At 45.9% G+C, this 22,153-nt stretch overlaps 1 protein-coding gene across 2 annotated transcripts in view; it reads right to left on the reverse strand.

Annotated features, from left to right (window-relative positions):
• The window catches only part of BICDL1 (BICD family like cargo adaptor 1), a 65,238-nt gene extending 44,565 nt beyond the window's left edge, over positions 1–20,673 (reverse strand). Inside the window, exons 1-2 of one of the 2 annotated variants that reach the window (XR_013226423.1) lie at positions 19,726–20,673; positions 9,064–9,279 (exon numbers count right to left, since the gene is read on the reverse strand). Coding sequence is in view for 1 of the 2 variants with exons in the window: in XM_077309370.1 (XP_077165485.1) it covers positions 9,064–9,279; positions 19,726–20,175 (666 nt within the window). In the remaining variant the exon portion in view is untranslated. The remainder of the gene's footprint in view (positions 1–9,063; positions 9,280–19,725) is intronic. The other variant, XM_077309370.1, reaches the window with a different exon arrangement.
• Between the last annotated feature and the right edge of the window lie 1,480 nt (positions 20,674–22,153).

The raw sequence follows: 22,153 nt of genomic DNA on the forward strand, positions 1-22,153 counted from the left end.
CTATTCCTTTTGTAGTGGGGTATAATACAAACCTGGGGATGCCAGCCTCCAGGTGCACCCTGGGGAACACTCCGGAAATTACAGCTCATCTCCAAGCAACAGAGATCAGTTCCCCTGGAGAAAATGATAGATTCCAGTGGGTAGCCGTGTTGGACTGAAGTAGGACAAGATTTGAGTCCAATGGCACCTTTAAGACCAGCAAAGATTTATTCAAGACGAGAACTTTTGTGTGCATGTGCACTTTGTCTGTAGAAGTGTGCCTGCACATGAAAGCTCATGCCTTGAATAAACCTTTGTTCGTCTTAAAGGTGAAGTTGGACTATTTAAGATGTAAACCCCCTTCAGCAAAGGTCTCGCTTATGTACAGCATAATTATCTCCTTTTATCCCCTCCACTGAAGAGTCAACGGTTAATTATGTGCACTTGTTTCTTTGAGGGAAGAAGAACTCTTTACTTTGAGGCCAACAAATGCCACTACCTGTGATGGCTCAGAATTTTATTAATAGCCATTAAAAACATGCAGTAGCCTTGACTAACTAAAAAGAAGAAAACTCTTAATCACACAAACACTGATTATTACATATGATTCATGAATGTGGAAAGACTAGGGTCCAGAAGGAGAAGGGAAAGGTGTTGGTTTTAACCCTTAAGGCCTTACGCAGCAAGCTGGCTTCTCATTTTACTGACCTCGGAAGGATGGAAGGCTGAGTCAACCTTGAGCCGGCTACTGGGATCCAACTCTCAGCCTCATGGACATTGCTTCAGACAGCATGTTGGCTGCTTTAGCACTCTGCGCCACAAGACGCCATTTGTATGAGCAAAGGAATCCTCTTACAGAAGCTCTGGAAACTTTTTTTAGTTTGGGGCCACTAAACTGAAAAAAATGTGGTCGTATTTTCGAGGATGCCTTACTGAGGCTGCTTAATAATGCTAATTTCTTGCCCTTCCTTGAAAATTTGCAAGGTTTTCTCTTTGTAATTCTCCAACTGGATCCTGCACACTGGTCATGATCTTGACAGTTTTAAAGCCTGTCCTGTGCAGATTGCATGCTGGCCTCCAAATTGATTGATCCCCAGCGATTCTCAAGTTCAGTGGTCTGCAGAACATCCATGTGGTTCAGCTACCATTTTAATGTCAGGTTTCCAGGACTGCCAGAATGCCCCCCCCACCCAACTTTGTTCACTAAAGCATTTAAGGGATCTCATGTCATTTTCATTCTGTTCAGATGATCACCCCCTTTATTTTGTTTACATGTACCAATGAAATTGTCCCCCCCCCAGTTGGGATGCTGTTGTTTTCCTCCTGTCTGACCCCCCCTTTCAAATTAATAACACAAGGAATTAAACCTTGTGCAACTCCTTTTAAACTCTCTCTTCATTTTAATTTTTTTAATTCAGTGATCTGAGACAAGCAATAGTCTCATATTGCTAAACTCAAGCCATTTGTAAAAAAATGTAATGAGGAGAAAGTACACTGATGAAGGGGGAGAATGGTGGAAGGTGCAGAGTTGGAAGAATAATATTAATGAAAGATGGGGAGTGGCCATTGAAGGGTGGTAAAAGGATGTTGCCATTCTCATTATAGGAGTCCAATGCAAAAATAATTCAGTTTCAGCTACCAACTGCATATTGCAAAAGTTTACACATACACAAAAGTTTACAAATCACCTGCAAACCTAAATGGTTCATGAGGCACTCCAAAATTACCCTGGAACATGAGTACGGACGTTCTAAACATCAATTTGAAGCACAAATAGCAGGACAAATTGTCCCTTAACCTCTCAAGTGGTATCTAACAACCCCCCCCCCCAATTGTGCTTATCAAGTAGCATTCTCAATTTCATATGTATGTAGGTAATGCGTAATGCATTGAGGAGTGAAATATTCCTCTCTTTAACCCCTTTGTGAAGGAACAGACTTGTAAACTCCATACCCTCAGGTCTTGGAAGACTGGGGGAGGGGGGGAAATCCTGTAGCTGTTCCAACTCAATAATCTCTACTTCCTACAGCAGCATATTCTACATTCCTGATCAGCACTAAAAACCCTTTTTCTTATGGAAGAAAGAACTACGAGAGCAAGTATATTTAGTAGACTCTGGTTCAGATCGTATATTTAGTATTTGTATAGGTAGTTTCTGATCCTGTCAGGTAATGAAGAATTTTGGTAACTACTTCCAGCTTCTTCTATATTGACATTTTGGTCTGACTACTGCAATGTGGCTTGTTGTGTTTTATTTTCCTGATTCAAAATAATACTGAAACCAGCAGTGGTGGTGGGGGAGGCGGTTCCCTCTAGCTTCCGTGATATCCTCAATCTATTAACGTTAAAAAGAGCATCGGGTAACCCCCAGGTGACCATTTCAGACGTCACTCTTGTGTCTCCCAGAGTATCTGCAGCCTCACCATAATGATTGTGTTGTTTTTTTTAAAAAGCTGAAACCACCATCTTGTTGCCACAGCAACACCAGAAGACCAGGACACTGTAATGTACCGTAACCTAGCAACCACTGACGGAACTCCGGAGCTGTTTGGGGAAACGGCAAATAAGCAGCCTCGGTTGAGACGGATCGTCCCCAGGTAAAGGAGAGGGTGAGACACGCTGCCGTGTGGAGCCCTCCCCTGATTGTTCTGGAACAAGAATAATGAGGGGAAGCTTGCACGTCATTCCCCACCCCTGGGAGAAGGAGGGTTGCAGGAGCCAAACAAATGAAAGCGATACAATTGGAGCGATGCACCAAGTGTAACCTTTCCCCTTCTCTGCTTCCCCTGGATGGCATCTTCCGGGGAATGTTAGCAGAGATCCAGAGGAGAAAGCACCATAAGAGCTCACTGTCTGCAAAGAGCCTCAGCGCTAGGGCACGTGCTTTGCAAGTAGATGCTGCCAGCTTCCGTCCCCACCATACCCAGTCGCACAACAAGCCTGAACATAGGCACAATAAAATCAGAGTCCAGTAGCATCTTTAAGACCAGCAAAGATTTATTCAAGGTGCGAGATTTTGAGTGCAAGCACTCTTAGTCTGAGGAAGAGTGCTTGCACTTGGAAGCTCACGCCCTGAATAAATCTTTGTTGGTCTTAAAGGTGCCACTGGACTCTGATTTTATTGTGCTACTTCAAATCAACACGGCTACTCATTTGAATCTGGACATAGGCAGTTAGCCACAAGATCCTACACTTGCATAGTGGTTAAAGTGTTGCATTGGGGACTGGGAGGCCTGGGTTCAAATCCCCGCTGTGCCATGAATCTCCTTAGATGACTTTGGTCCAGTTCCTCTCTCCCGGTCTAACCTACTGTCATGACTTCAGGAATGCAGTCCAGAAAAGTCCCTCAGGACTCCGGCTCGCAACAGAGATCAGATGAATCTGAGACACACAAGAATTCCAGGCACTGGGATAAAACTGAAGTTAGTCTTTATCAAAGTAAATCAGGAAGCAGTCAAAAAGAAGATCGCTACAGGCAAACATTGTCGTGTTTGCCCAGAGACACCAGAGCAATTCTCCCTTCGTACCCCACACTCCCCAATTACCATATTTTGGGTACGAATGCTCATTCTTACATTCACTCCATTTGATTAACTGTGTGAGAACAACAGACAGGATGTCTGGGCAACATGGGCAGGTGCTAAACCCATGGCAAGGATGTGTTTACATTCTAGCCAGGAACACAGCGATTAAGACATTAATATAACAGAGGAGTTCTCTGCACTTCAGAGGGCCAGAGAATAGCCAGGCACACCAACCAGGAGTGCTATGCAAGCCTGGGAGGAAAAAAATGACATGATCCAGGCATGGCACACGACTCCTACAGGGTTGTAGTGATGACAGAATGGGAGGGAGGAGAATGACATACACCACCTTGCATTTCTTGAAGGAATGCAAATCAACGAAGATACTGTGATGGCAGCTAGGAAACCATGGCTGACAACAGAGATCAGATGAGTCTGAGAAGGAACGATCTAGTAACCCTTGCAATAGCGAAATAGGCTCTCCGCGTACAAAGACAGTGTGCACTTTCAGAACACACACTGAAAGCTCTCACCCCTGCGTCTGAGTACTCAGAGTCATCGGGCTGAAATGAGAATGCTGGATTAATGGTCAGAAGCCATTCGTGCCAAGATTTAGTTCACCAACACTGGGAACATCACCGGAGTGTTTTCTGCAGAGGGATGGGCTTGCACTGGCTTCCCTACTGCTTCTGATGTAATGCAGCAACCGCAGTGGGACATCCAGAGGATGATAAAATCAGAGTCCAGTAGCACCTTTAAGACCAACAAAGGTGCTACTGGACTCTGATTCTATTGTGCTACTTCAGACCAACACGGCTGGCTACCCATTTGAATCCAGAGGATGAATTTTCTCTGCATTTTTCCTGCCCCAGTCCTTAGCATTGGCCATTCCCCACACATACCACCAGGGGGCTTTTCAGCTTTAAAGGAAGGCCACTGACCAATTCTCAAAACCTTTATTGCAGGGGTAGTCAAACTGCGGCCCTCCAGATGTCCATGGACTACAGCATTCGCTGGCAGGGGCTCCTGGGAATTGTAGTCCATGGACATCTGGAGGGCCGCAGTTTGACTACCCCTGCTTTATTGGCATAATAGACCACTGATATTGTTCTAACATAAACAAATATTCTAATAATCTGTCTGGCAGGCTCTTTGAATTCCCAGCTTCTTTTCTTTTCTTTTCTTTTCTTTTCTTTTCTTTTCTTTTCTTTTCTTTTCTTTACAAAAAAGTAAGAGTCTAGCCTCCTTTCATGGTAGAAATTATCTCTCCCACAAAAGGGGACAGAAGCTTAATTTTAAAAACACACACACAAAAGGTAGGAATTCAATTACCAGTTAGTGGGGGAAGAAGCCCTGTGGTGACAGGGGAGATGGCCACCATGGTGGACCGAGAATTTGGTCCCAGTGTGGACAGGACCTGGAAGACCCACAGTTTCTTGTCAGCACTGATGTCACCCAAGATTCGCATGCATGTGAGGAAAAGACTCATTTCTCAATAATATCCAAGACAGGGTAAATAACCAATGGGTTAAATTACTTCAAAAGTAAGCTTCTGAGCATGTACAGAATACCTCTTGCCACCAAGTAAAGAGAAACAGCTGCAAGGAAGAACACAGAATGGTGGGGGGGGGGGGGTCTTTGCATGGTCTCCTGTCAGATTTCAGAATTAGTGTTTTTTCCCCATAATCCCAGTAGTTCAAAAAGGATACAAAGTAGTTTAACCCGAACATAAAACACTCTGGGTATATGGTTGGCTATGTTTTTCTTTGAAGTCAAGCAGAAAGTCCTTTTCAAAGGAATTCTCCGAAAGATTATTCAAACGGGAAAAAGCAAGGATAAAAACCAATGGAGGTAAGGAAACACTCAATCTAAGGCTCTCCATCAAATCTACTTCTATTCTATCTATAGTAGTAGTAAATATTTATTGTGTATGGCCAAAGGCCTTTACAAAACTAATTAAAACAATAAAAGACAAAATTAGAACTAATTCTCCAATTAATACATAAAAAGAGTGAGAATAAAACAATATACCACAATAAGATGTACAGAATTGATATATCAAGGTGGGGGCTGCCTTGAAAATACTTTATTCTGTCTAGCCCAGCTCTTCCCCTGCTCTGCCGTTTGTGACACTTTGGACTGGAGATGCCGGGAAATAAATACCGACCTTTCAGCCTCCAAAAAAATCACTCTGTCCTATCAACAAAACAAAATCAGAGTCCAGCAGTGGCACCTTTAAGACCAACAAAGATTTATTCAAGGCGTCAGCTTTCGAGTGCAAGCACTGGATTTTGTTTTGTGGTGCTGCTTCAGACCAACACGGCTACCCACTTGAATCTATCTGTCCTATCAAGCACATGAACATATGAGGCTGTTGAGTCAAGCCATTAGTCCGTATATTCATATAACAAAGCATACAAGTTGGGCCCGGGGTCACCACACTATGTCAGATGTACCATGATCACACATAAGTTGCAGGTTCTCCTCCACTCTGCGCATGCGGTGCTTGATTGACACCAGGGCCATGCACAGGTCAAACAGCCCACAAATAGGTCCTTTCCAAGCTGGGTAAATGGTGCAGGGAGGAAAAGGTGTGCTGCACATGCAGGAATTAAGAAGACCTCACAATTTATGTGTGATAAGAAGAAGAGGAAGAAGAAGAGTTTATCTTTATACTTCCTTTTCATTATTGGAAGGGATCTCAAAGCTGTGTACATTCGCCTTCCGTTCATCCCCCCACAACAGATACCCTGTTAGGTAGGTGGGGCTGACAGAGCTCTGTCAAGACTACTCTATGAGAACAGCACTATCAAGACTGTGACTAGCCCAAGGCCACCCAGCTGGCTGCATGTGGAGGAGCAGGGAATCAAACCCAGCTCAACATATTAAAACCCACTGCTCTTAACAACTACAACAAGCCAGCTCCTTTATACCACAAACAGGGTGGGGACCCCAAACCCAACCTGAGTTCTATGTAATTGTCTATCTGCCATAGGCAGTACTGTGTCTTTCCGAGCCCTATTAACTGAATTTCTTTTAAACAGAGATGCCAGGACTGAATCTGAGATTCATTGTACAGAAAAACCATGAGCTTTATCATCAAGCCATGACTCTTCCCCTCTGTTATCGAGCTTTGTTGGTTCGATAACAGAAAAGGGCAAAGACTTTTGCAGTTGAAGTAGAATAAGTTTTTTTGCTGCCCTTCCCACCTGCTGTGTCCTCATTACAGCCCAACCCAATCCTATCTGGTGTACGCTTGAAATTCTGGTTTGAAATTCAATCCCTCTAGTTTACATCTTGAGCCGGCTGCTGGGATCGAACTCCCAACCTCATGGGCAGACAGCTTCAGACAGCATTTCTGCCGCTTACCACTCTGCGCCACAAGAGGCTCTGTGCCACAAGAGCTTGCTGGGAGGTAAAATGGTAATGACTGGGAAAGGCACTGGCAAACCACCCCGTATTGAGTTGGCCATGAAAACGCTGAAGGGCGTCACCCCAAGGGTCAAACAGGACTCGGTGCTTGCACAGGGGATACCTTTACCTTTATCTAGTTTAAATCTATATCTTATAGATCTACATCAGTTACACAGCAGGTCCTGATGCTCCGTTATTGGATGGGACATTGGCTCATTTACACTTCCACACTTTTCCAATCAGGGCCGGGTCTATTCCAGGATCTTGCAAGCACCCTGCACAAATACCAACAGAGTGTGATGATGCTGAGCAGCTTCCCGAGAATCTCAGCTTTATTTCTGGAGAAACGAGAGCAAGTTGCAAGCCCCTCCGGCTACGGAGTGGTTGCATGTGGTCATTGTCTTGTGAAATCTCAGATGCTTGCAAGGTAAGGTAGGATGTGACGGGCACAGCAACAAGAAAACTGTCCTGCATCAACCCATTTTCGTGTTCAGCAGAAGTTAAGTAAACCGAGCAAAAGATTCATTGTCATGCATGTTGGTCACATGTACATACAAAGGTTGCCAAATGATTTCTGTGCAGCCCTCCTCCTCCAATCAACTTCATATGTTAAAGAAGGGATACTATATTCACAGCTTTCTAATCTGGCAAGCCGGGTTTGATTTCCCGCTCCCCCACATGCAGCCAGCTGGGTGACCTTGGGCTCAAAATTGCACTGATAAAACTGTTCTGACCGAGCATGAATATCAGGGCTCTCTCAGCCTCACCCACCCCACAGGGTGTCTGTTGTGGGGAGAGGAAAGGGAAGGTGAATGTAAGCCGCTTTGAGCCTCCTTCGGGTAGAGAAAAGCAGCATATAAGAACCAACTCTTCTTCTTCTTCAGTAATCTCAGGGCTCTCTCAGCCTCTCCTCCCTCACAGGGTACCTGTTGTGGGGAGAGGAAAGGGAAGGTGAATGTAAGCCACTTTGAGCCTCCTTCGGATAGAGAAAAGCAGCATATAAGAACCAACTCTTCTTCTTCTTCAGTTATGATGCTTATGATCTTTACAGTACTGTCAGGAATAATTGGTATCTAAAGGCTCCGGTAGGGATGCTTGTAAGGTAAGGTGGGACGCGATGAGCACAGCGACACAAAAGCTGCCCCGGGTCAGCCCATTTTCATGTTCAGCAGAAATCAATTGAGCCAAAGATTAACAATGTCATGCCTATTTGTTAAATGTATGTACAAAGGTTTCCAAATGTAGGCGCATCTAGCACGGAACTTTAAGTGCAATTTCTCCATCGTGCTGAAAGGGAAGAAAATGCCAAACAGACGTCTTGCGGGCAAACAGGGGATAAAGAATGAATCTGCCTCATTGCCAACACCCCCACAGAGTAATCATGATAATGCACTCTCTCACACTCCCGATCCATTGCATTCACTTGCACATTTGTTACTGGGAGCAATCCATAGTGCTGATTCTTACATTTAAAGCCCTAATTACCATTGGGCTGGGGTACTTGAAAAACTGCCTGTCCCATAACCTCCATCTACAGTTGCCAACCTCAACGTAGCAGCTGGAGATTTCCTGGGGTTACAAAATGGAAGGTGGGCTCTAAAACATTATACCCTGCATAAGCAATTCAGGAGGCGGGCAGAGAACTGGGAGGAACGGAAATTGCCTTTTTGGGACCTTTTCCGAGAACTTGGCACTGTGGCATCAGGGTGGTCCCATGGGATGTGCAAAGGGGTAGAGACTTTAGGTTATTGGTTTGACCTGTAAGGGCATCACCTTTCCCACCTCCAATGGGAAGTTATATAGTCTCGTGCAACTGTATGGTTCTCTACACAGGTACTTTGGGACCATCCCACCTGTGTCCCTTTTGTTCTTCTGCCCTAGAATAATAAAAAAAATCATAAAAGGTTTTCCAGTCTAGTGGTCATTCTATTTGGGCATTGCACACTAGGCAAACAATCCTAAAAGGCCCAGACCAGTCCCTGGGCCATCAGAGCATTTGGGATAACTGCTTCCAATTTCATTGTTAGTCCTTATTGTATGTTGGACAGAAGCTGAAGCATAAAAAGCAGCATCACATTGACGGATGGCAAAGAAAGCAGCAAGATCATTAAACTTGGCCTTCATGCCCAGCGACCATCAGACTCACCCTGCTGAGTTGATCCAAGAGTCTTTGGTTCTGTTCCGAGAGTTCTTGGACCGCCCGAGTTTTCTCTCGATCTGCTTCCCGTAGGTGGACCTGTTGTTTCTCCAGTTCATCCTGGAGCTGTTTCACATCGCTTTCCAGCTCCGAGACCCTTCCTTCCCATTCCCCTTCTTTGTTCTCAAACCGCCGCCTTAGTTCATGTTTCTCTTGTTCCAGGTGCTGCATAATACACATACAAAAAAGCAAAATTAAATGTTTTAGATCAAACAGGACACCCCATCCTTTGATTGGCCAGCCGTTCCCCCCAATAAATCTTGACATGTTACGAGTAGCTATAGTTATTCAGTGCTGAGGGAAATCGACAGTAGATGGACAGAGTTATTTTCATCTAATTCCACTGTGTACATTTCAGGTTTGAGCCCTGGCATTCACAAGAGATGGCTGAAGCTTGGCACAAATTATGTTCAGTAATCCTCTGGGAATGACAAACTGGAGAAAACGAAATTCTGCCAGGCTTTAGTTTACAGACATATTTGAGAGCGGATTAAGTGGGAAACATGCTAAGGCCTAGTCTTCATGTTCTAAGAGGAAAGAAACTGGAGGGAATATCATTGCCCTAATTTTTGCCTCATTGGTCCCTTTCTTTTCTTGTATAAAAAAGGCATTCTCTCTCTATAATCGTGTCCCCTGAGGAAGGGGGAGAGAGGCCTATTTACCTCAGGGTTTAGATAGTCACAAAAGCCTCTTGTGGCTCAGAGTGGTAAGGCAGCCGTCTGAAAGCTCTGCCCATGAGGCTGGGAGTTCAATCCCAGCAGCCGGCTCAAGGTTGACTCAGCCTTCCATCCTTCCGAGGTCGGTAAAGTGAGTACCCAGCTTGCTGGGGGGTAAACGGTAATGACTGGGGAAGGCAGTGGCAAACCACCCCATATTGAGTCTGCCATGAAAACCCTAGAGGGCGTCACCCCGAGAGTCAGACATGACTCGGTGCTTGCACAGGGGATACCTTTACCTTCACCTTTAGATAGTCACGGGTGGAGGAAACACACTACCAGTTGTTTGTTCTTCCCCTGTAACGGGGGGAGAAGAGCATTAACTATGAGAATTCGTTTGCCAAGGGCTCCTTTTGGAAAGGGCGTCAAAGTTACCTCACATTCTCCTTATTAAAACTAAGTTACTAAATTGGAACTGATAAATAGGAATTAGCAAATGTGTCCTACTGCACCTGTTAGATTACTGTATCTGGCACTTTAGGGCAACCTGGCTATAATATTCAACAACTTGTGGGATATTTTCATCCTCTTCTTCCTCCCCCAGCAGGGACCAAACTGAAAAATAGGAACATTTTGACGGAGGCTCCGACTTCAGAGTTGTTCAGCCTGAGCTACTGAACTCTTATCATAATACAGTCCTTTTATGCCACTTCAAGAAATATATATGCACTTGAACGCCATGCTTTTTTTAAAGTAAACTCTTACGGTAAACATCAGAGGAAATAAAGAACTTTGTCTCTTTCCTACAAGCACCTAACTTTTAACTAAAGAAAGTAGCTTTAATGTTTGAATCACAGTCCAGGGCGTCTTCCTGTTTCCTGCTTTTTTTCAAACTGACGAGAGAGAAATCCTTATTTCATTTTGCTAATTTTAAGGAGGATGAAAGAGAAGTAAATGGACATACTCCAATCCTTTTTTGTTTTCCTGAAATGGAATGCTTAGAAAGCATAAGGAGCTGGCAAAGGGCATAATTAAAGAGCTTTACTTTCCATTGAAGCAAGGGCAAATTTTATGGCCAACGTAATCAAAAAAGTGAACCAAGCAAAAACTGGTTAAAGATAAGGAATGAGGAGCTTCAGTTTCACAAATCTTAGATTTGTTAAAATACAATCCCCTGTGAGACCCAAGTTTATACTTCATGCACACTTAACTAATCTAAAACAGTGAGTTTGTATTAAAAAACAAAACAAAACTGGAATGCTAGTTCGTATTTCAGTAAGGGGAAGTGGGGAAGACTCAAGATTTCAAACCTTGCTTTGCATATAGTCTACACAAATATTTTTTACAGTGTTTGTTGTGAATCCTTCTTATATCATGTACTAACTGTGACAATATTATGTACACAGATAGAACAGCTGTCATTTTTAAGCAACGGGATTTGTAGGTTTGGCATGCACAAGCAGGGAACCGTTGTTGTGGGAATGTTTTCCCCCTCTTCTCCCCCACCATTTCCTCTTCCCCTTTATTGGAAGCCCCTATCGCTTCTCCCCTTTTCTGCTTCATTCTCTCTTTCTCACCCTCTAGTCAATCTATCAGCCTCCGTGTCTTGAGCTTTCCTTCCTCCCCCCAACCTGGCAGCCTCTCCTTGCAAATGCTGGCAGGGGCTCATGGGAATTGTAGTCCATGGACATCTGGAGGACCGCAGGTTGACTACCCCTGCAGTAGGGAACCTCATTTCCCCCTCTATCCCCTTCCTCACACAACTTCCTCTTTCCTTCCTCCTGTCAGCCCCAATGTCCACTCCCTTCCTCACTTACTTCTTTCCTTCCCACCTACCAAGCTACTCACCTTTTATCTGCCACCATCTTCAGTTATAGTTAGAATTTACTTATTTCACTGCAGCCTTTCTCAACTTTTTTACCATTGAGAAACCCCTGAAACATTTTTCAGGCTTCAGGGAAACCCAGAAGTGGTGCGATCAATCGTTCAGAACAGGGTTGGGAAGCAGAGCTGTGGACACACCCACCTGGGACCCCTCCTCTCCCCACCCCCTCCAGGGCCATCCTTGGCTGGGTTTTTTTGTGTGTGTGTGTGGGGGGGGGGGTCGACATGATCATATATGGTCATATTACCCAATAAATGTTTAACAAATTTAAAAAATATATTAAACTTCATTAACTCCCACCCCTTTGGGAAACCCTCCCAGAGCCGCCAAAGAACCCCAGGGTTTCATGAAACCCTGATTGAGAAAGCCTGCCTCACTGATACCTGCCTTTCTCCATGAGAACTCAAAAGCTGCTGACATTATTCTGCCCTCCTCCATTTCATCCTCACAACATCCCTGTAAGATAGATTGCGCTGAGAGTGTGTGACTGGTCAAAGGGCATCCAGTGAACTTCCATGTTGAGAGGGGGGGAGGATTCCAAGATGCCTCTCCCAAATTCTAGTCTAAAACTCTAGCTACTACACCATGCTGGCTTTTGTGTGGTGGCTGCCATTGAACTGTAGCAAGCGGCCAGACCTTAGTGAGCCATGGCAGTTGCATGACAACAAGTTGCCCAGGGATTTGTCCTCCCTTTAAAGGCCAAAACTGCCCTGGAGAGAGCCCTACCCATACACTCTCCCTTTTCCTGACATAAAACATGTCCAGGATGTTGGCAAAATTGTGGTGATGATCTAACAACACACATTGAGGGCAAATTCTGACATTAAAATATAACAGGTATGCCTTTTATAATTCTGAGTATTGTTAACTCATCACTTGTTTATATTACTACTACTACTACGACTACTACGACTACCACGACTACCACTACTACCACTACTACTACTACTACATTTCAGATTTATCTGGTTTGCAGAAAGTTCTGTCTTGTCAGTCACAGCTCCAGTATTCAGATTTATGTATCCTCAGATTTGGTTTGCTTGAGAATGATACATATTGATGATAACTGGATGAGAGCCCATTTCAGTCCACTACTACTACTACTACTACTACTACTACTACTACTACTACTACTACATTTCAGATTTTTTCTGCCCTGGGGCATTTATCTGGTTTGCAGAAAGTTCTGTCTTGTCATTCACAGCTCCGGTCTCCAGATTTATGTATCCTCAGATTCGGTTTGGCTGAGAATGACACATATTGATGATAACTGGATGAGAGCCCATTTCAGTCCATTTACTTTATGCATGTAGAAGTCCGTCACTATCAGCTAAACGCTCTAAATGCTTTTTCTCTGTTTTGTAAATTGCCTGACCATTAATTCACATTATTACTCTATTAAGAGCCTCGGATGGAACACCAGCTTTTCTGAAGTGTTCCTGGCTTCTCTGAAACATAATAGAACTTAAAAAACCACCTGCAGTCACTTCAGCAACTTCAGGCAGAATAATAATAGTTAATTCCGTGGGCTGAACTGGTGACTTGGCCCAGGAGTATAAGTGCTCCTAAGGAATAATCATATGTAATCTGAAGCACAGGAGGGAAGGGGGAACAACGGACCACCTGTCTTCTTTAAATGACATCCCAGTTAAAAAGTGAATGCACCTCCACTCGAAATAACTGTGCTGAGTGTTTGGCAAAGATTTGCAAAGTAAAGCTAACACTGGTATCAGACGTTCTACATTTAATCTTCCAAATACCAGGGGAAATACCAATACGAATGAAACATTTCTTATTAACTGCAAAATTGTATTGCTCTGAATTGCCACCTGTCTTGGTTCCTTTATTTACAATTACTTTTTTAAAAAAATCAATAAGTATCCTAGTTTTGCCAAGTTCCTTATAATGTTTTGCCAGGAGAAAATTTACAGAGAAACCTCACTGATGCTCTTATAATTGGATATGAGCTCATCACTAAAGCACAGAAATTAGCCCATGCATTTCAACATCACCTTTAATTTAGAATTTACTCATATTCCACTTTATGCATGCAGGACATACTGACATAATGTCAGGATTTGACCGAATTTGGGGGGTTGCAATACTTCCACAACACTATTTACCTACAAACATAATACAGTCTCCAGGTAGGAGCCCGGAATCAAGGGAGTGGCCATTTTTGTGTTTTAAAGCTTTTGGCTCTACAGCCCACCTATGACATACCTGGTACAGCCATGTTCTCCCCCTGACCCACCGGTATTGCCCCTGACCTGACAGGCACTGCCTCTGCGACTCAAGGTAAAGCTATGCATTATGTGCAGTCTGATGACAATTTTGCCAGTTTTTGAAAACTGAATGCAGCAACTGAGGCTATGATAGAAAGACTGGTGCAACAGACGATGGCTAATTCCTGAAACTTTGGGCTAAAAGCAGCTGGGGGTGGAGAGTGAGTTTCACTGAGAATACAGCCCAAATGAAATGTTGGAAGGTTGTTGAACCCCAACTTTCCAACCTTTCATTTGGACTATATTATCAGTGAAACTCACTCTCCACCCCCAGCTGCTTTTACCCTCTATTGCAGGGGTAGTCAAACTGCAGCCCTCCAGATGTTCATGGACTACAATTCCCAGAAGCCCCTGCCAGCGAATGCTGGCAGGGGCTTCTGGGAATTGTAGTCCATGGACATCTGGAGGGCCGCAGTTTGACTACCCCTGCTCTATTGCAAAATATTTAACATACCTGCAAGTTTTCCCCAGTGCTAAGTATCAGGATGAGCAGGCCACGCAGTGGGTATAAAATCAACAAATAATTGTATCGCAATGGCAAGGTTAGATCAGACAGAAACTTTGTACTGAACAGACTGCAGCATGAACCAAACTAAGCTGTTCTTGCAAAGTGGCTGAATTCCAGCACTTCCTTGTTTGGCAAGCCAAGAGACTCCATCGGCTACCCCCAATATGGGTAAGAGTTGCTTGGGGAGGGTCAGTTTTCATCAGTGGGAAAAATATCAGTGGGGGGAAAGTTATAAATCTCCCCTCCAAAGTCCAGTCTTCCCCTTTTATGGCTCAATGGCTCCGTTCTGCAAAGGGAAAACGACCAGTGTCTTAAAATAAATTCTCAGGCAGGACATTAACACAACAAATTCAATGGTTTCCTTTACAAGAGTGTTTTAGCGTAAGGATACCAGTTTCCAGGCAAAACTGAAAACATGACACATCTAACCAGAGTCCCAGGAGGCCTTCCAGTGGGTTCCTAGAAACTGCAGAAGATGCATCCAGCAGGGGCTTAAGTACTTCCCACCCACAAGAGCTACCAAGTGGTTCAAGCGCAAACGACACATCGTAACACAGAAAAAACACAGTCTGGAAGGAGAAAAGCAGCGCCTTGCCAGAGGCTGTAAACAAGTTTGTCCCTTAGTCTCCTAAGGCAACCTGCTCCCATAATAATTGTGCCTTGTCAGGTTGCAACTGATTCATCAGGACCCCAGGATCATGGGGTTTTCAAAGCAAGCGATTTGCACAGCAAACCTTTCGTGATTTCCCATCCAAGTCCTATCCATGTATTTATTGCATTTCTAGTCTGGCCTTCCGGAGAGGTTCAGGTTGGATTGCAACACCTTTAAAACATGCACCTTTAAAACTGATCCCACACTGCATCTTTTAACAAGAAAGGGGGGGGGAGGCAACAGATAACAAATAGTCCCCCAAGATGTGGATTGGTCAATAGAACTGGATAGGTAAAACTGGATAGGGAGGCCAGCAAATTTCGGGATGTTATTCCGCGACCTCAACCATAAACCCACCCGGCAGAAGAACTGTTTTACATGCACCAAATGTGACAAATAAATAAATTGAGCAGCCAATGACAACTTATTGATTCCTGCCTCCTGTGCAGTAGTTTCCACCAGCTGACATGCATAGAAGTCTAAAACCTCATGAAGTGTGGATAAACTGACTGTTCTTAAGCATCATGCAGCAGTCCAGAGACCAAGCCTCAAAACCTGAAGGTAAGGCAAAAGCATGAGACTAGGCATCCTTAATTGTAATATATAAACAAGCCAACAAACAAATGAATAATAATGAATATTAGTAACCCTGCACTTCCATCTTCAAGAACATACCTAAAGAAAAGCATAAAGATGCTTTTAATTTTAAAAAAATTACAACATGCAGACCATTTCCACAGAGTGTTCCAAGCTGATGTAAATAACCTGTAAACCGGTATATAAATATAATGAATGAATGAATGAATGAATGAATGAATGAATGAATGAATGAATGAATGAATGAATGAATGAATGAATGAAGCGTTGTGCTATCCCCATAGCACAGATGGGTCAAGGCTGAGAGATGCTGGTTGACTGAAGGCCAACTAGCAGAGTCAAAGCAGAGATGACATTTGAACCAGGAACTTCCTTTTGCTTCGGTCTCTTAGGTATTATCCTACGATAACAATTTTTAAAGGACCGCGAGGAACCATAGATCATTACAGCCCAATTTTTTTTTTGAACTCTCATGCAGGTTATGAAAACTTTATTCAGTACCTCCACCGACACTATGAAAAGGTCTATGCTAAATTTATAGTGAGCAGGTCAAAGTGGAAGCAATTTATAGAAAGCTCTGCCCAAGAGCATTCTGCGTTCAAGAGTGTTTTATCCCAATCCCTGCATACTATTCAGACTGGAGGTGGGGGGAGCTTGTATGGGGGATTTAGTACAGTCATTTCCAGTCAGGAAAGAATTAAGGTCATTGAGCCGGAGGGACGCTGGCAAACAAACAAACAAACAAACAAATATTCTATGCAAAGCGTGTGTGGGGGGGTGTCGTAATACTTCATATGAGGCCTAACAGATGGAATTTTCAAGAATAAAGGACATCAACTTTTGAACTTTTGTTACAGGAAATATAGCCTGGAAACTCTGTAGTTTACTTTTTTCCAAAAGTTTAAGGCTGTTTGAAAAGGGTGGGTGGGTCAGGCTTGCAGCATTTAGCCTCATCCTACTTTCAGCTCTACCACAGATTTCAAAAATTTAGTCACATGAAGCTCAGTAAAAAAAAAAAGATCATAAAAACAGAAAAAGTCCTCTTTGAAAACATTATATAATATGGCTTTTACAATATATACAGAGAAGCTCTCTGAAAAATGGCTCTGAACTTTACTGTTAAATATATAGTTCCAACCCCCTGTTTGACCACTGGCAGGACAAATTGAAGGTGCACATGGATTGTGTCTCTCAAATCGTTTTCTACCCTTTGATAAACTAGGGACTGTCTCTAGACATAAGAAGAAGAAGAAGAAGAAGAAGAAGAACAAGAACAAGAACAAGAACAAGAAGAACAAGAAGAACAAGAAGAACAAGAACAAGAACAAAGAACAAAGAACAAGAACCAGAACAAGAACAAGGAGTTGATTCTTACATGCTGTTTTTCTGTACCCACGGGAGTCTCAAAGTGCCTTCCCTTCCTCTTACCAAAACAAACACCTTGTAAGGTAGGTGGGGCTGAGAGAGCTCTGACAGGACTGCTGGTCAGAACTGCTCTATCAGCGCCATGGCGAGCCCAAGGTCACCCAGTTGCTTTCATGTGGGGGAGTGCAGAATCAAACCCGGCTTGCCAGATTAGAAGTCCACACCCCTAACCACTACATCAAGCTGGCTCTTAACCACTACACTACAGTAGAAGAGTCCATTCTCCCTTTCTCATTGCCGTGTCTTAATCCATATTGGAAATCTCACTGTGGGTCATTACTTTCAGTCATGGAATGCCAGGATCACCCTCCCCAATGCTCACCTTTTCTGTGAAGCTGTTTCCTTAATTCCATCCCAGCCACTCCAACCAAACTTCTAACTGCATCTGCTTCCATTCAGCTTCCATTCCCCAGTGCCCAAATGCTGACTGTAAGCTTCTTGGGGCAGGGACTCTTCTGCACATGTAACTTCCTAAGGTGCTGTGTTGATAGCACTGTACCATCATATCTTATTCTGACCTTCCTTCGAGGAGCTCAGGCTGGGATATAATTTCTCCCTCCTCCATTTTGCCCTCCTCCCCATGAAGTAGTTCAGGCAGAGAGAAAATTCACCCAGATGGGACCATATAAACCAAAGGTTACCCCGATGGTGTCGTATAAACATTTCTTTCAACACAGGAGTTTCACAACAGAGACTTAGTAAACATCTGTTGGACATTTGTTACAGCATCTCCAAATATAACATCATCAGCTTTGTTTACTAAGTCTGGGAGCAGGTAGGCCCAAAAGAAGAATCCAGTTCATACAGAATCTTGGCAGGTTTAAGATTCTCCATGAAGAAACTGTCGGTTTTTAAAACGAGTCTTCGAAAGGGGACTGCTCAGAGGAGGAATTGACCCCATTGTTACCCAACACGGTCAGCATAAACAAGATACCAGGGCCGCACAGGCATTCACAAGGAGCTGATTGGAGGATGTGTAGGTTTGCACACCGGCTCTTTGTCCAGTCTGGAGTTCTACAGAGCTGGGGTAGGAGGAACCAGAAACATTGCTTTATGCATCCCCTACTGATAGCCTGGCCCTTCACTTTAGAAATGGAGTCTTCAAAATGAACTCTGGAACAAGGCAAGGCCTTTGCTGCTGCTGGTGGAAAGTACCTTCCAGTCACAGAGTTCAAATCCCAGCAGCCACTGACTCTTGGGGGGACCATGAACCTATCCTGATCTCTTAATGTCATCCTCCTGCTTGCGGGAAGTTTGAATGGGGCGGGAGAGCCCAGATGAAGGGTTCACAAATCAACACGTTCCAGCACTGTAAATTGGCTACAATTTGAATGTGGTCATTTCCCATGTGACCAAAGGCTGGGGAGGGGGAAAACAGGGCAGTGGATACAGTTCTCCCTTTCTCTTCCACAGAGAGAAGCTTTCTCTTGGGAGCCAGAAGGTCAGGACAGTGTATCACTCTGGCCTTTTCTCAGTTCTGGGGATAAGGCCTGGATAAAGCCATTTGTGCATCAAATGCTGAATCAAGCAGATCCCATAGAATCATAGAGTTGGAAGGGACCTCCTGGGTCATCTAGTCCAACCCCGCTGAGATATGCAGGACACTCACATCCCTATCTCTCATCCACTGTAACCTGCCACCCCCTTGAGCCTTTACAGAATCAGCTTCTCTGTCAGATGGCTCTCCAGCCTCTGTTTAAAAATCTCCAAAGATGGAGAACCCACCACCTCCCGAGGAAGCCTGTTCCACTGAGAAACCACTCACAGACCAGCCCCTGATCACTCCTCCACCCCAGTCTTGCCCATTTTCTGTTGAACAAAACCCCCCATTGACATCTCCTATGTTCTATATGGCAGGGGTAGTCAACGTGTGGTCCTCCAGATGTCCATGGACTACAATTCCCATGAGCCCCTGGAATTGTAGTCCATGGACATCTGGAGGACCGCACGTTGACTACCGCTGCTATATGGAACCTAGAATAAGCATAACGGCCAGAACAGGAGCAGCAAGGAAGTAGGGGGAACGTCAGGCCAATGTAAGCCTGCATCTTCGCTTCTTCCTTAGGATCTAGGAGCATATCCAGCCACACAATTTTAGGCACCGTAGGACACCTCTCCCTGCAGCAGATCCAAATTACCCTGAAGGTCGGCTCCACCCCTGTTGGCCTCTCACCTTTCTCAACATTCCTGTGAGGCTCATCAGGCCCTTGAGTCACAGCCTAGCGGATAAAGTTAGGAGTCCAGAATGCAGCAATTCTGAGCATGCGGCCTGTGCCGCGTGCACCCCACACCCAGGCCTCAAAGCCACATGGAAATTGCAAGCATCTAATGCTGTACTCCTTTATAATTTATATAGGGCAGAGCAAAAAGGGAAAGTGAGCAGGAGCCTTTTGCACATGCTCAGACGCCTCCCCTCTCCGGGTCACGCCTTCCCCAAGATGGCACATTCCGGAGTGGTGTAGGCCCGGCACAAGGCCCTACTCGCAGGTCTGGCTTTGGGAGGGAGGGAGGGCGGGCTTGTGGGCCCGAGCAGCCCTGAGTCACGCAGGCCCCGCTTCTTCCCAGGCCCAGCCTCTCCCTCCCCCCGGCCCGGGTCTCCTCACCTCCAGCTTGTCGGTCAGCTCCTTGTGCATCTTCTCGTACTGGCGACTCATGTCCTGGTTGCGCTCCAGCAGCGCCTTGCCGAGCCGGGCGGCGAGCATCAAGTCCTTCTCCTTCTGCCTCATCAAGGAGAGTAACTCCGGCTCGGGCACCGCCGGGCCCTGCGCCTCCGGCTCCGACGCCGACTCGCCGGCCGCGGCCAGGAGAGCCAGCTCCTCCTCCAGCGCCAGCTCCAGGTCTCCCGGGCCGCCCGCCGAGGCCGCGGCAGAAGCCGCAGGGGCCGCCGCCGCCGAAGAAGCAGCAGCAGCAGCAGCCGAGGCCGAAGCCGCCGGGCCCCGCGCGTCCTTGGCTCCCGCTGCCGGGGGCGTCCCGGGCCGTTCCATGCGGCAGGCGCTGTCCAGCTCGGGTGGTGCTGAAACGGGCCCTGCCAAGCCCAGGCAGAAGGCGGACATGTCCGGGCCCCGGGCCACTCCAGGCGACAAGCGGCCGGAGCAGGGAGCCCGGAGCCCGCCGCGGGCAGCCGCGTTGCCGCCTCTCCCTCGGAAGCCGAGCGCAGCCGAGCGCAGCCGAGCCGCCCGGGGTGTGCGTGCGGGGGCCGCCGCCTACTCTGTCTAGCCGCCCCGCTGCCGCCGCCGCTGCAGCCGCCGCCGCCTCCGGACCCGGGCGCTCTCAAGGCGAGCGGGACGCCGCTCGGGTGGGGCCGCTGAAGTTGCAGCTGCCGCAGCCGCTGCTGCCGGTGGTGATGATGATGATGCTGTCGGTGTTGCTGCCGCCGGCCCAGCTTTGCAGCGCTGCTCCCCGAGCCCCATCTCCGCCGAGGCGCTTGCAAAACATCGCGCGGCCGCGGGAAGCTCGCCCAAGCCCACCGCCGCCTGCCAACAGCAGCCGAGCCCGGCCGGCCCCGCCCAGGGCCTCTGACGCCAGCGAACACCTGTTTGGCCGCCTGCTCTGATTTGCTCAGCCCGGTAGCTCCACAGCCCGGCCTACAGGTGCTGCCCCCCGTTAACCCTCTCCGCGCCCTGGCCGGCGCGAGGACTTTTCCTTCTCCCCCCCCCAACCTCCCTAGGGTCATTACCCGCCCTTCCTGTCTGGTATTCTCACCACCAGGGATCCAAAATTCAATGCCTTCACTCCCCAGCTCATTTCCTAGTCGCTAACATCTCTTAATTCCCAGTCCAGTAGCAGACTGAGGCAGAGTGCTTGCACTCGAAAGCTCATGCCCTGAATAAATCTTTATTGGTCTTAAAGGTGCCACTGGACTCTTGATTTCATTGTGCTACAGGGCTACTCATAGAATCATAGAATCATAGGAGGGGCCATACAGGCCATCTAGTCCAACCCCCTGCTCAACGCAGGATCAGCCCAAAGCATCCTAAAGCATCCTCATTTGAATCCATCTCTTAATTCCAGCCGCCTGGACTGGGATGGCCCCGTATTCATTAGTTTTGTGTATTTATTAATTCAGATGGTTGAACCCAGCCTTTCCACTTAAGCGTTCAAACCAGCTTATGCATGATCCTACATGCGCCTCAGTACATGGAACACATCAATCGACAAAATAACATGGCGCCATTGGTGTACATGTGCTAGGACTTGATAGATTTGGGAGGAAAAATACCCTTTGTACTTCATATTAATTAATCCACGAGTAATGCAACTGAACTGGGAGTAAATCTCATTCAAGTTAATGGAACATACTTTTGAGTCAGGATGCATAGAGATCGGGTAAGTAAACGGAATCCTGGTCACATTTATTTAGAAGTCAAATTGTGAACTTATGAACTTAGGCAGATTGTGAGTGGGTGGGCAGGAAGGGATGTGTCAATGTTTGTCTCTTGTGGCCCTTCTTTGTATACCTAGGGAATTGCTGATTGCCACTGTGGGATGGTAGGTGAATTTCCTCAAAGCCAAACTGGATTCTGGAGAATTTTTTTTGTGGGGGGGGGAATCACTTCAGTATGAAATTGGGGTCACTGTGGGTGGGCAGGTAGTTGTGAGTTCCTGCATTGAGCAGGGGATTGGACTAGATACCCCGGGAGGTCCCTTCCAACTCTATGATTCTATGATTCTGGCTGGGACTTCCTTCTGGGTAAACATGCCTGGGATTAACCTATGCATGGCAGTACTTCTCTGCATCCTTCGTCTTCTTCACAGCTGCTTCAATACAAATTTCAATCAAGACATGACCGGTTCACACATACACTAATATCCCTTGAAGGTTACTAGATGGCTGGACAAACAAGTTACTCTCTCCACCCAATTTCTGTACTATGAGGAGGAAGCTCAGAAGCAGATGTAACACTTCCGAAAGTAAAGGAAGTTTAGGCAGCTAACTATTATTGAAAGCACTCATGACCATTTGAAGTATGTGAAAATTTAATATCCCGATGACATAACTTTTGAGGGAGAGCCATTCCTGAAGTGGCTCTT

This window comes from Paroedura picta, chromosome 13, assembly GCF_049243985.1.
Source record: "Paroedura picta isolate Pp20150507F chromosome 13, Ppicta_v3.0, whole genome shotgun sequence".
In the NCBI taxonomy this organism is placed as follows: Eukaryota; Metazoa; Chordata; class Lepidosauria; order Squamata; family Gekkonidae; genus Paroedura; species Paroedura picta.